The sequence below is a fragment of the Stegodyphus dumicola genome, chromosome 6 (genome assembly GCF_044657685.1).
Source record: "Stegodyphus dumicola isolate Sdum_Otavi_A_Nest chromosome 6, ASM4465768v1".
In the NCBI taxonomy this organism is placed as follows: domain Eukaryota; kingdom Metazoa; phylum Arthropoda; class Arachnida; order Araneae; family Eresidae; genus Stegodyphus; species Stegodyphus dumicola.
Window position 1 is genome coordinate 36,980,687 of NC_140773.1, and position 15,714 is coordinate 36,996,400.

General features: G+C 32.6%; 2 protein-coding genes across 3 annotated transcripts in view; one reads left to right on the plus strand and one right to left on the minus strand.

Moving 5' to 3' along the window:
* Positions 1-9,480, plus strand: part of LOC118202096 (ankyrin repeat and SOCS box protein 14-like) — a 34,105-nt gene extending 24,625 nt beyond the window's left edge. The window contains exons 3-4 of the mRNA XM_035374250.2: positions 3,013-3,311; positions 4,914-9,480. Of these exons, the coding sequence (XP_035230141.1) occupies positions 3,013-3,311; positions 4,914-5,100 (486 nt within the window). The 3' untranslated portion in view covers positions 5,101-9,480. The remainder of the gene's footprint in view (positions 1-3,012; positions 3,312-4,913) is intronic.
* Positions 9,476-15,714, minus strand: part of LOC118205142 (P protein-like) — a 175,424-nt gene continuing 169,185 nt past the window's right edge. For both annotated transcript variants that reach the window (XM_085818218.1, XM_085818217.1), the window contains exons 19-20: positions 11,010-11,103; positions 9,476-10,622 (exon numbers count right to left, since the gene is read on the minus strand). In XM_085818218.1, coding sequence (XP_085674344.1) covers positions 10,535-10,622; positions 11,010-11,103 — 182 coding nt within the window. In that variant the 3' untranslated portion in view covers positions 9,476-10,534. The remainder of the gene's footprint in view (positions 10,623-11,009; positions 11,104-15,714) is intronic.

Consider the following 15,714-nt stretch of genomic DNA (forward strand, 5'->3'; position numbering starts at 1 on the left):
TGAGTAACAACTTTCCTGATAGCATGCTTGAAAATCATACAGAAGAGCTGGTTTCAGAATTTAACTGTTGATTGTAATTTGCTTTATCCGCATATTATCAGCATGTAAAATGCATTTACAGTATCAGCCAAAAGAAATGCATTTAGAGCAGAGGTCCTAAAGTTTTTTTTTATTTTTATTTTTTGTAACATACAAATAGGAATAAAAATATGTGTACAATCATGTGCAAATATACAGGGTGATCAGCGAATAAGCCCTGATTTCAAAATTAAATATCTCTACAACAAAGATAGATAGAATTATGCGGTAAACTGTACGTTCATTAGCAAAACTGTAAAAATGGTGTACAATAGTTTAGAAAATTTAGTTACGAAAATCGTTAACAGATGGCGCTCTGCGCTGAAAACTGTTTCTTTGAAAAGAGTTAAAAAAAAATAAAGTGAAGCAGTCTTTGCAATCAAAATACAATTTTTTCAAAATGTTCACCGTTCGAAACAATGAGGTGGCGTAAACTAATAATGAAATTTGGCATCACGTCTTACAATGTTGCAACGGAAATGGAATTACATGCAAAACCAATCAACGATTCAAGCTCATCTAGAGTAGCGGGATTGTTTCGATAGACAGTGTCTTTCAATGCGCCCCACAGAAAGAAGTCACAAGGACTCAGATCGGGAAAATATGGAGGCCAAGCTATTCGTGTGTCAGTAAATTGCGGATAATCTAACGCAATTACTCTATTTCTAAAGTATTCATGAAGAAAGTTCATGAAGAAAGCGAAAAACTTTTTCTGTTCGATGTGGTCGAGCCCCATCTTGCATCAGTCGATACCTGGTCGATCCTCTAACGCTAGTTGAGTGCTGTCATATTGTTCCAAAATTGTAACGTAACGTTCAGAAGTTATCCTTTCTCGTACGAAAAATGGTCCGATAATGCCTCTGGCGCATACCGCAGCCCATGCAGTAACTTTAGGCGAATGCAGTGCTTTCTCTTCACACAAATGAGGATTTTCGGTACCTCAAAGTCTCTGAGCCCCTTCTTTTGAGCTATGGGGACACTCGTGTCCAGGTGGGCTGAAGGGAGCCTTTAATTCTTACCCCAAAATCTCCAGTTTTGTTTATCAACGATTCCATTCAAATGAAAATGAATTCATTGAATCAAAAAATTCAAATGAAGTTTGCCTAGGCCCAACATTTCCCTTTCGATCATCAGCCACGCTGCCAGTCCGTTCAAATTTTGCGAAGAGCATGCGAATAGTTTTCGCATCGGGTCCAACTGGAACACTGAATCGGTTTTGAAAACTGCGACGTGTTGCCGTAGGACTGTTGTTAATTGGTGAAATTCCAGAACCCTTCCCCCCCCAAAAAAAAAAACACGTTGTTCAATGGAATACATTATTTCACTTTCTACGCTAGCCTTTTTTTTTCACTAGCCAACGTCGTAATGATCCTTTTCGAATTCAAAGCACATTTTTAAAGGTTATTGATAGGTCACTGCGGTTAGAGCGCCATTCTGTTAACGATTTTCGTAACTAAATTTTCTAAACCTTTGTACACCATTTTTACAGTTTTGCTAATAAACGTACGCAGTTTACCGCATAATTCTATCGATCTTTGTTGTAGAGATATTTAATTTTGAAATCAGGGCTTATTCGCTGATCACCCTGTATATACCGAAATGGGTACATTTTATATTCATTTAAATTTTTTATGCGAAAATTGTAACACTCAATATAATGCATACCATTAGGAGTACTATACACTAATGTTTTGAAAAAATGCATCATCACAAAGGAATTGTCGAAAATGCATGAGATTTATTCCTCATGTTACTGATAGTGGTACGAATAAACGATGAAATTTACAAAACAAAAACCAAAACGAACAACTGATATCAGTACATTGTGCATCCGCCACGCTGACCTGTAGTTAGCCCAAACCCACGAAATTCCGCGTGGGAAGGAGCGCCAGTTAACGCCTGTAGTTGGCAACCGCCTTGAGCACCTTACAGGTGATACTGCGATTTAGCTCAGTCATGCCCCCAATTTTGATGGAGAGCACCCCGGTGGGACTGGTTCGAGGGTCTCCCACACCTCTTTTCCTACCAGCAACCTGTCGACAGGAATTTCGCCTCGCCGCATATTTAGAGTGCCACCATGCCGCATGGACACTACACATTTACAAACATCCATGCCTTCTCCGTGATTCGAACCCGGGCCCTTCAACACGGCAGTCAGCGACGCTTACCACTATACCGATTGGGCGGCCAGTGCAACTTTACAGTCCTTTATATACATAAACAAGCGGCCGGTTCTCATTCCACGCATGCGCAATCGCTTTGTAATTCTGATGTCTTACCACACTTTGCATTTCCTATATGTTTGGTTGCATAATTCCTTCATGGCAGTGCAATTTTTACAAAAAATAGTGTATCAAGGGTTTTAGAAAAGCGAGAGAGTATTCGAAATAACCTCTTTTACTATGAAGATTATCAAACTGAAAATTTTGAAAACGACTAAATGTTGCGATTTTCTCAAATATTCTCAGGACTACAACATAAATTAATGTAAGTGGGTTGCTTTTGAGCCCTTAACTATTGACTATATATCGCGGGCAAAAAAATCTTGATTTAAATTAAATTATTATATACATATTTATTCTGTAATTTCGATTTTATTTAAGACGGGAAAAAGTGTTGGTAGGCTTTTGTTTTTAACTGTAATTTCTTTCCATATTCTGATTAAAATAAAGCAGAAGTCAAAACTTTGACTATGTTTCATTGAGAAAGTGATTGTTCTAAAATGCGTTTGATAGAAAAATAGCTATCTTTATCGCATTTCAAATCAATTATTTTTGCTGCTGTTAATATTACGAGCTGAGAACTGATAGTTTCTTTAAATGATGTATTCAATTTTATTTTTTAAAACTTATTAACTAGAATAAGAAGTGCTTCTCTTATTGATTTTATACTGTGATATTTATCTGCAAGTTCTCAAATCTGTATAATTTTCAGGTCGACATAATAAAGCTCTTATTAGACTGCGGTGCAGATCCTAATGCTGTATCTGTATGTGACGAAGGTCCTTTAATCAAACCTCCTATAGGCGAATACTTCAATTCCTGCGATCATCCCACGGTGGACGTTGTTCGGTTACTTCTATACTATGGAGCCAGAGTAGTCATTAAATCTCAAATCCACCATCCACTAGGGATCCTCAAATCTGTTCACAGGTTACATCCAGAAACGCATCCAGAGGTCCTAGAAGTCATCTTAGACGCTGCTGAAGCTTTTAGTGCAGCATCAATCAACAGGTAACTTTTCACATATCCAGTAGTGTCTGTCGCATTGCAAATAACAGGTATTCGATAGTTTCATGTTCCTCTATAGCCTGTTAACCGATGAAAATTTAAATTCCTCACTTTATGTGGTTTGATTGTTTCCCTAACTTTTCGCTTTTTACAATCATAGCATACGTTGCAGGTCTTTGTATAAATCTGTATTTTGTATATAAGCGATTTTTAGATAGCTCTCCTGTACTTTGTTATATTCAGAAAAAAAAAAGAAAAAGCATGTAATCTTTTATTGAACTTTAGTAAATATATCTTGGCTATTATATTAATACAGCACCTAACAGAACAGATGTTTCGTTAAAAAAGCCTTTGCTTGAAATGTGATAATATTCTGCCCAGTATTTGTGACAGAGGTAGCTGTCGTAATCGCAACAAAGCAGACTGTAATAGACTGAGAACCCTTTCAGCCATTACTGATGCGAGGTTACCAGGTTGAAAGCGAGGTTATAAAAAGTGTGACACGTAAAGCTGGGATGTGCCTATCGGCATGATTAATATTTTCGATATATTTATATACCATATCCCATTATTATAAAAATCGCTTCAGGGAAGAGACGTTTATGCTGTGTTACCGATTTGCGATTTAATTTTTTGTATGAAAGAAAATGCAAAATTTCTTTGTCATCCTAGGATAACTGAATGAGATGTTGTCTAATTTGCTGCAGCGCAAGCTGATCGTCACTTGCCAACTAGAATTTAACCTTCTGGCTTACTCATTAAAGGGCTGTCTTTCGAGAAAAAAACTCTTAATAAATGATAAATTTTCGATAACCTCGCCTAAACGAAGGAAAATGTATTAAATTACATGCAAATAACTCGCAGTGGAATGGACAGGTGCTGAGCCTGATCATAATTGTCAAATGCAATGTTTAATTTATTCATCAGCAATTAGGCATAGAAAAATATGACAAAAGAGTTTTGACCTACTTCTTTTATCAATATTTTGTTGTTGTCAGTTGGAAATTACTACCTAATTTCAGAATGTTTCGTGCTTCTAGCTTTTCAATCGTAACAGTTTCATCAACACAATAGTTTTTTACTTACAAGAATTTAAATTCTGGTATTAAAATGAACACAATTGGGTACTAACCGATTCTTCCTAACTGAGAACAGTTTCACATTTCCACCAGACTTAATTATTATAGCAAACATGCGAAGGCTATCTGAGAAAGACAAATGACGCCCTCGTTAGTATTTCTAAGGGAATGTATACGTAAAGATATAGTGTATTAATTATATTCAACTTATTAGGCGTAATAAGCGTTTTACTATTTGAACCTTTTGCTTTATGAAGATTGTATAAAAAGTTTAGTAAACCGATACGTAAACACAAAATTCTCTAATTTTGATAAATTTTGTAACCGAAAGTACATATCTAGGATTGGTAGTTGAATAAATTAAGTCTATAACCATCTTTCCCAAACATCCTGTATATTTTCTGCATGATTACTTGCTTTATTGTATTTCATGGAAAAATGGCATCTAGTATGCTCTTAAGTGAAAATGAATAATTTGTTTTAAATAGTGTATTTCTCCTAATCTTTGGTATGTTTCATTTTGCAGGTCGCTGATTCTCACAGACCAGCAACGTCAGCTTCTTCTAGAACACGCCTTAACTCCTTTACCTCTGAAACATATTCTGAGGCTCTTCATTAGGAATATTTTTGGCGTTGGACCCACTGTTTGCAAGAGGATTCAGCATCTTCCTATCCCCAAAATAATCAAGATGTATCTTCTGTATGAAATATAGCATAGGATATTCCGTATTTAGTAGATTTCCCTTAACTTGGAGTTCTCTTATTTGAGATCCTTTGGAAAACTTTGACCCTCATGGGTCATAAAGTGGTGGTTGCTGTCTTTGGAGGAGGTCTTTTGTTTTTGAGGCTAAGGCCATCGAGTGCATTGGAAGTTTGAAAGATTTCGAGTTTTGATGCTTTCTGATACCGTTACGAAACTGGTACAGAGTTGTGTAACACCCATATTTGCAAATTTTAATGCGGCAAAATAAATTTTGATTTAAAATATTAACTTTTATATTATATATATACCCGACTAATAACTGTATCAAATGATGAAATACATTAAACTGAAAAGTATAAGAATGTTTGCATACCTCTCATTTAGTAAAAATAAACTTTTAATAAATGCTTTAAGACAAGTTTGTTAAATAATGCGGCATTGTAAATTATTTTTTAATGAAGTAGGTAGTCAAGACATATTTTGTATGTTAATTTATTTTAATATGAATAATTTTACTATGAAATGCTTATAAATCAAGGTAATCTTGGATTATCCGATACCAGTTCCATATGAATGTTTTCCCTATAAATAGTATGAATAATAATTTTTAACAGATTGACGATTTATTGGCAAAATTTCGGAAAAAAATAAAATTCTGTATTTTCATATCCTTAAAAGGTAAGAGGTGAAGAAATTAAACTATCGTGAACTACCTTTCGTATATTTTAACTTTGCAAATTTATTAAATATAAACGTAATTGTCTGAGGTACTGAAATTAATAAAAAAAATTCTATTGCTTGAGAACAAGGTCTTTTTTAAAATATTAAATGTTTACCATTAATCATTTTGAGAATTAAGTTGCTATTCAAAATTGAGCAAATCATTCGTCTAATATATTATGTATTATGCGCTTTTCTGTATAATATTCTGGTTTGAGAATATCTCTTGTTTTTCAGCTATGCGTTCGGTCGTTTAACACGTTGAGCGCCACGTCAACCATCTGTGGCTGACACTAGATTTTCCGTTTAGGCCGCGTGAGCCATCTGTGGCTGACACTAGAATTTCCATTTAAGCCGCTTCAGACATCTGTGGCTGACACTAGATTTTCCGTTTAAGCCGCGTCAGCTATCCTTCGCTGACACTAGATTTTCCGTTTAGGCCGCGCCAGCTATTCTTCGCTGACATTAGATTTTCCGTTTAGGCCACGTTAGCCATCTGTGGCTTCACTAAACTTTCCGTTTAGGTCGTGTCAGCCATTTGTGGCTGACACTAGACCTTTTCGTTTAGGCCGCGTCGACCGCCGCTGGCTGACAGCGTGTAACATGATATATAACTAAAAAATTTACACTGTTTTATGAAATTACACAAAATTTATTTAATATTGATTCATGATTTGATTTTGGTTTATTGGATTTCATTGAAACACGGTAAACATAAAAACGGTTCTCTATTACAGCTATTACAAAATGTGACAACATTCTTTTAATCTTTTTTCTGGCCATTACTCTACCAGCTTCTGTTGCATTTTTATAATAACATAATTTACAATATTTTCGTAATTCAGAGGCTTTTCCCGGTTTTCTTCGGAGCTTATGTTGTCGTTTTCTAGATATTCTTGCATTTTTGTTCGACGGAATGTCTTCTTTTTCACAACTTGTTGCTATCTTCTACCGCGATACGAATCACTGGCCCTACAGTACCAGCGCTTTTAAGCGAAGCGCGTGGCCTGAATGGGATTGCCTAAGACATACGAGTGGCGCTCAACGTGTTAATGCGTCTCTTCTAAGAATAAATCTTTTTAAAATCGCAGTCTTTCTTTGCAATTCAAGAATACTTGACAACTTTCAGTACAATTACTAATGTCTATTTAAATTACGCAATTTTACGTCTATTATTTTGAGAGTCAATTATGTATTCAAAGTACTGAATTAAGAAGATAAATTTAAATAAAGAACGGTGCTTTTAAGAATGTTTGTTGCTTTTTCTTTCGAACTAGTCTGGACTGTACCTTATGATTACGGCAAAACAACATTAAAGCTATCTGCCTATTAAAAGAATTGCCGTTATGAAGGACTTTTTAAGCTTCTTCGGAAGGTAGTAACAGTGGCTTCGCAAATTATGAGCAATTGCTTTTATACAAAAACGTCTAAAGTCCTATGTTTTTATAAGAACTTCTTTAGTATAATTATTAGAAAAGAAGAAAGAGCTATTTTTTTACTAGTAAAGAAGTAAATTAATTTTCAGTTACTCAGAAATTTCAAATATATATATATATATGATATACCAGCTTTTGTCAGGAATAAATAGATTGTTGAAGAATCATAAATGTAGTCGTAGCTTAAATTATCAGACGATAAGTTTAAAAAACAGGATCATTTATTATTGGTCAAGAGAAATAGCAGTTACAAAATAAGATATCCAGAGTAAATAAAAAGAATTACTAATAACTTTTTGTATGAAGTTTACTGCATCGTGACATTTAAGAAAAGCCCCGATATTCTTTAGCGAGTCCTTTTATAGCCTCTAGAAAGGCGGAGCTTCCAAGAAATGACGTCAGCCTCGTCAGCCAATCCAGTTCGCTTTAAATATTTCCAGAACATTCTATAACTGTACGTGTAGAAAAGGCTGGAAAAAGAACTTAACTACGGGGCTGTGGATTTAATTCCACGTACTTTCAAATAAGAGAACATCGCCATTAAAAAAGAAAAGAACATACAATTAGAATTTTAAGTCTATTCTTGATTATGGAATTTTTTTATTACAAATATAAAAGGACTAAAGAACACGAAATAACGAAAATAAGACGAAGTAGATAAGTAGCCAAAACTTTATTTTGAAATAAAATAGAATTGGCATATAAATGTTAGTTTTCTGAAAACCGAATGTGGGCTTTGTACCTCTATATGCAGATTTAATTCTCGGTGGTATGTATTGAAATAAAAGGAATGAAATCATTTTAAAGAGCGGCATAATATATTGGGCTAATGCAACTGTATATTGTGTTAGCTCAAATATGAATACTCTAACGTACTTTTACGTATAACTGTAAATTACACATTGTATATAGGCAGCCCAACATTTAAAAGTGTTAAAACAACCTGTCACGTATCTCAACTTTTTAAAACTAAATAATATTTTAAGAAATATTATTTATATTTTATATTTTAAGAATATATTTATTTATTTTATAATTTAAGAAATATTACTAGTTAGTTTCCTTTCAAAGCAAACTTTAAATTGCTTATTTTTCTCTTAGAACATTTTCAGTCTATCAGACTCATAAGAGGCTGTTTTATATTCAAGCCCTTTTCTTATAGATTATCTTTCTAGATTCAAGCCCTTTTCTTATAGATTATAATTAAAATGTATAAGCTTATCTTATATTCCGATCAGTGGGGTATACTTATTAAACTGGAGGCTCAAATAAAATTGAAAAAAAATCAGATCCGAAATCAATTAAATGTTTAAAAATTAAAAGTACTCCGTTATTTAATGAAATATAGGTATGCAACTTATAATCCAAATTTTCAACAAATTATTCTAAAGATGTTATAACCCGAAATCTTGCTTTTCAGTTTAAAATTGTACCAATATTTATTGCAGTAATAATATATAATGAAAAATATTATTAAAATACGAAAGGCAGACAATGTCTCAGAAAATTATGAATTCTTATTCGATATCTTGCTCGGTAAATGTAAGCGTTGTGCTAAGATTAATTTTGGATGGCCTTAGTCGCTTGGAGAATGAGTTGGTAGAGGGTGCTGCTCTTTTTCATGTTTTTGGGAATGACATACGTCGATATTTTACTTCATTCCCTTTAAAAATCAAAGCTGTGTATTTTTAACCATATCTAGTCTTGTGTGATAAACCTTTTGTAGTTTTATATGTTTTGTTTCCCAAATAATGTACCGCTACACGAATCTAACTACTGTTAACAATTATTTGCTCATTTTTAAAACCAGATGCTATTTACAAATGACTCAACATACAACTATTAAAGATTTAACTATTTCATTTTTAGTACAAAGTTAAACTGTGTTGGTAAACTTTAATTCACACAACGGTTTTAAAATAAAAAAAACACAATAAATATTCAGGTTTTTGATTTTGTGAGCAGCTAAAATTTAAATACTAAGTATTAAAGCTTAAAGATTAAAGAAATATGGTTGCAAAATATTCTTTTATAAAATTATATTTGAATTTCTTGATCTGAAGAAAACATGTAGGGAGATTGATTTGAATGTAGTAAACTTATATGTTCCTTGTTTGAAAAAACATACCCAATTTTAATTGTATAGGTTGTTTTTTGTACGTTTAATGTATGGAATATTTGGTAATTTTCATTTGTATTATTTTCTATATGATCAATAAAGAAAGAAAATTTAATTGTTACGTATTTATTTGAACAATAACAAAGTAACTATAAACACTAAGACACTCTTCAAAAATTAAAGATATGCAACTGAGTATTGATATTGAACGAAATTAGAAACTGAAATGAACACAGTCAAAATTTGATATTCTGTACGCGTGAAATCTCATATTTTGTTCTAGTGAATTCTGCATATTATTTCGAGAATCAAGGATCGAAAATATTAAGAATACATTTGGTTAATACAATGAAGTATGAAATAAAAATATCCAGTTTGAAAATAATTACAGTTAAAAAATTGCAATAATGGCATTAAAATATATCAATATTATGAAAAGCATAAAGCAATGGAAAAGTTTGGAATTGGCTAGTAAGAAATGATCAAACGAATGACAAGAAACAATAATGAACGTGTATACATAACATATCACAGCAAAATAATAATTTTTTTACTAGATATTTCTGAAAAAAATTATTTTATCAAAGAATATATTATTACTTTCATTTCACAGTTCTGCTATTTAAACATTATAACCTTAATATAAAAACATTATGCCGATATCTAAAATAGTTCATAATATTTTAAATCATGTTTCAAAATTATTGTTTTGGGGAAAAGTTAAGATTTTGAGCCACAAATTAATTGCTTGAATTATTAGCTGAACTTTTTTTGACAATATATAAAGTTTCTAACTTAAATTTAATACTTCCATATGACTGCAGCGGGTAGGGAAACCCTGACTTTATCTGTAAATGAACCATTACATTCGGCAAATCCGATAGATGCCAGCACTGTACATAGTTCTATTGCATCAGACAAATGAGATGTAGACCAACAACAGTACCATATCACATTTCTAAAAGCACGTAAAACCTACAAGGTCCTTTATTAAAATGCAATTTTTTAGAAAGCTCTTGTTCACTCTCATATGAATAAAAACCATGCTGAATTCATCTAATGGCATGTGCAAGGTCCTTCATTTACGATACTGAGAGTAGATATATAAGTTAATTACACTCCTTTGTCGAAGTAGTAGTTAAATTCTCCTCAAAATATATGTACTTCTTTTAATCGTTCCATCCCAGCCATGCGTGGCATATTAATAAATAGATTGTTGCTATGGATGTAGTTAGAATCATCACCGGGAAGCCAACTCTGAAATAATAAAATGTTGTTTCAGTTTTCAGATTTTAATTGCACTTCAAAAATGAGCTGTAAAAACAGTTATAACAGTGAATTTTAAAATGCAGATATTAAATCAGAGAAAGGGAGAGAACTAATTTGCCGAATAATCCGTATAGTACATATGTATGAAAAATTTTTGCTACTATTATTTAATTAAAGGCATTTAAATTACTATGATATTTTTAGAAATTAATATTTCTTTAATCTGTGGATTATGATATTTTAACTTTATATTATTACTCTATAGTGATGATTTATAATACTGAGTAAGTAGTTTATAAATAAAATACATTTGTTAGATAAGTATTTTATTCCTTGCTGTTAAATAAGTAAAGTTCAAATAAATAAGAGGCTTACTTGAAAAAATCGTAGAAAGAAAATCTGTAACCGTGTTGTTCGGCTAATCCCGCCGTGACAACATTAGCGGAGGCACCAATGAGAGTTCCATTTCCTAAAACAAAATTTCTAGATATTAGTCGAGAAGCAAACATGACTAATAATGTTTTAAATAATTCAAAAGTAAAGAAAATTCATTTGAACTACTAGCGAATGCTACGGTTCAAAATTTGCCTGCACTATTTATTCATTCCTGATTGTATACTTTATTTTATGGTACAGACTTTTAAGCACTTTTCTCATTCGGCGTTACGACTCTTGGTTCGTATGTGTCAGATAAAGCTGTTAAATTGTTAATGAGGAGCAACCGAAAATTGTCTTCATTTTATTCAGTAAAAGGAAATCATGACTGACCCAAATAAAATAAAAAATTAAAACAAATCACATTAAAGCTAACTTGTATGCGAGCAGAGAATTCTTCAATGAGGGCGTTTTAAGTGAAATTAGATTACGTTTATGTTAACTTTTACATCATTATACATTTGAGCATACTCTCATACATTGAGGCTTTTCAAATACAGGAAATAGAACCCAGGGTAAATCAACAGTGGTCCAGGTCTACACGACTTGAAAACTAGACGACTGTTGGAGGTTTTCTAAAAGTAACTCATATTCAAGTTACATTTAGGCAAACCACGAAACCCTCATGCTCATAGCTCAGAAACCGAAAAAGATGAACTACGAGAAATGTCATTCTATCGGCCATCAACACGCTGGGACTCGTAACGCTTTCATTGCTACGGTCGAGATATCTCGCCTTCCAATAATATTCTCTGTGCGCTAGTGACGAGATAATTCATCCCCTACGCAAGGTGTTTTCTGCATCTTTGTAGCGTGTCTACTCACTTGTTTGTTAACATTTCGGCGCATCCAAGTCAATAATATGTTGTTTTTACAAAATTCACAAAGAGGATGACAAAGACGTGCTATTGTCAAGATAAACGTGTTGAGAGAACGTTACTCGTACAGCGAAGACTACGAAACCTTAACAAAATTTGGATCGAAATATCACTGTTTTAAGAATTTAGCCTCTCTGCCATTAGTGATCTCTGCACCACGAAAGGATAAAAACATAACTATACTCAAATTCCAGACCAATTATTCAGACTCAAATGATATCTTTTAGAATATTAATAGATTTAGAATAAAAAAATAAATATGAAAGTAATTTTAAATCACTCGAAGATAGCAGGTAGTTGATTTAATCCTTTCACGATGGCAAAGCTAATCAATATGCCATTAATGTTTGTCTGACGGGTTGGTCAGATTCTCATCAATACGTGAGTACATTTAATGTCATTTCCTTCGATGCACTGTATCTATAAATAATCAGTTTTAATCATAGTTTTCCAAATTAATCTCGTTCACTAGTTGATTTTTATATTCCACCTTAAGAGGACAAAATCTTATACCACATATATTAATATTTGATACATTAAGGGGAATTAACGTCTTCTAAACGTAATTACTTAACCAGTCTGGTTCCCTTATACCTGTATATGTAATATTAATAATTAATTACTTAACTTTTAATTATGACACTGCTAAAAGAAAGGAAGCAGTTACTCATGTCAAGAACGTTTTCTCGTGCATTAGTTAGCATTGAGTCCAAATAGCTAATCTTCACGGGAACTATCGTTGTCCAATGAGATGTTTAGTGGATGCCCACTATAAACGACGTTAGCGTGAAAGGGTTATCAATGTACAGCAGATCAGAAAATGTTTTTTACAATATATTACGATATGAAGAATTGACATAGTCATATGTAAGAAGAGCATAATTCATATTATTCGCATCAGCCAGAACGTTTAAAATCACCTTCTGAAAGCTCAGTTTCGCGAAATCAATTAACTGACGCATTAGACCTCATACACAGGCTCTGAAATAAATATTTTCCTGGTGAAATAATTTTTATGAACTAAACAAACATTTATTGCTTTATTCCAATAAATCCCAAATTTTCTGGCTTTGCAATCAGATTTTTAAAATGCCTCTTTATGAAGGATTATGATTTATGAAGGATTAAGTATTAATTTGAACTATGGTGTTAGTTTCCTTTCCGACTTGAAATTCGCATATAGATTTTGGAACGGCGAGTATTGCGATCGGGGTTTACCCAAGAATATAATATACTAAGCAATGAAATTAAACATAAAAATGAAATTTTGGCACGATTTGAATCTTTTACTGTGTAGTTTGGAAATATCAAGGATGGCAAGATGCAACAAGACTTATTTGTCAAAGTAAATGCAAAAGAAACCGAAATTGAAGAACTGTTAGATGACAGAAGACAGATGACTAAGCTCTTAAATTGTATAAAATTAGGGAGCAAGTTCAATCTTCAGATAAATGGGAGAATATTCAAATTTCTCATTTGTGTGATTTTAGAAAGCTTCAAGTCTTATTACCTTAAATTGAACTAAAGAAATACTATGGAAAGTTTAAAGGTTGCATCGGTTTTGGGGTTATTTTCAAAATTCATAATGACGAATCTCTGACAGCTGATGATGAATTTGATTACTTATTTCAATGCATAAAACCAAATTTAACAACTTATAAATTATTTGGAAGGCTCCTATTCCTCTCTAAAGAGAGTTATGAAAACAATATTGAGCTATTAAAATCTACATTTGATAACAAAGACTTTTATTGAACGTTACATGCAAGAACTCTTAAATTTAGTATTAAAAAGGTATACACGAATTTTACATGATAATTTAGCAGTTCATTTGAGAGCATTAGATTCTTTGGGTATATATATAAAAAGACTCCTTGGATTTGAGCAAAAGGCTCCTTGAGAGTAAGACTCCTTGGGGTAGGATGCAGTTTTTGTACGCTACTATTCTCCTTAGTGGGATCGGCACTTCCAGAAATAACATTTAAAACTTGAGATTGCTATCGTATTTCTAAGATTATTTCTACTTTAAGTCATATGGAGTGCAGGCCAGCTTACTTCACATATTAAGACTTGAAACAGAAAGTGAGGTAAGATAAAAACTGTGAAAAGTTTCCTTTAATGACGAACAAAAGCTAATTCGAGAATTAACAGCAGAAATAAAGATATTCATACAGCTTAATTTTAATAGAGAATTCTTGAATTAAAGAGTTGTCATATTTTTTGTGACAGAAAAACATTTTTGTGACATAATTCACAAAAGTGTGCTGCAATTGCTCAGCCTTCAGTTGATGAACAGAAGATACACCTGTTTCAGAACAGGTCATGTGAGCTCAAAATTTCGTAATTTTATAAGATTCATATTATGTAAAGATCAGTATTATTCTAAAATGCATTCGTTCCAAATATAAAAACTACGAACAACGTAGCGGAATGAAAATGAACCAGCAGTAGATAATACTTTATCTATTTCAACCAACTATTTGGTTTCATATTTACAAACTGTGATTTCAAATGTTGTTGGTAATAAAACATATCCAATGAACATATTCCGCATGTGATCTACATTCTCAGAGAAGTTATGTTATGAACAGACGCAGAAAAGAATTTAACTTAAAACCACAGGACAAGGTAACTTTATTGCAAGTATTATTCAGTAGAAAGAAGATTCCGTTTTCAACACATGATGTGTGCAAACTAAGTTATTTCACAGGCAGAAAAAGATAAATAAGTCATCAGAATTTCTGAGTATCTACTGAACGAAATGAAGATACTGGTCATTAAGTGTATTACATCTTTCATAGATAGAAGGCTTCTCTACTTTACAGTTTAATCATAATGCTGCTGAAGAAAAGTCTTCCGAGTAAATTGAAGAGATTGAGGAAACTAAAAAGGTTTCAAGAATACGAGGATGTAATTAAAGATTGGCGGAAAATGGAAATAGTTGAAACTGTACCAGAAACAAATGTTAATGAACAGGCTCATTACTCATTACACAAAGCTTTTTTTCAAAGAATGTAGGAATATGAAAATTAGGTCGTATCTGATGCATCAAACTAAGATGAAAATGATATTCCCTGAACAAATGTCTGAAAAATAGGCCAGATTTAATTTCGATAGCTTTAACTAATTTTAGAATTTATGCAGTAGCTTTTTCTTCTGATATAAAAAAGACTCTTTTATAAATTGAAATTTATCCAGCAAATAAATATTTTCTAGTTTTCCTATGGCGGGAGAAAGGGAAAGACTGTTGTACTTAGACACAACACAATAGGTTTTGTTGTTTTCTCCATTTCGTCATTCAGCATGCCAGAATAACTTGTTAGGAAGGGCATCTAACATTTAATCTTGATAGCAGAAAAGTTAAGACATACATTCTACATGGATAATTTCTTACTGGTGTCTCTGAAAATGAAGAAATTGAATCACACGTTTATGAAACTACAGAACTGATATCTTCAGATGAGTTCAATCTTAGAGGTTGGAAAAGTAGTTTAGATGAAGGTTCAGAAAATGGGGCTCTTTTGTGGTACTGCCCATCAGGTGAACTGAGATGCTGACTATTATTTTGGACTGAAGCTCCAACAAGGTGAATCATTGCATTCAGAAAGTTTTTGATACTACAGAAGTTTCCTCGGTAGCCTTTTGTATTCGAAGAATATTATGCAGAAGACTTGGAAATTAATGTTTGACTGGGATAAGGAATGACCGGAAGAAATTCAGTAAGAATTTCAGGGTATGGTCTAGAGAACTACATATTTTGAATGACT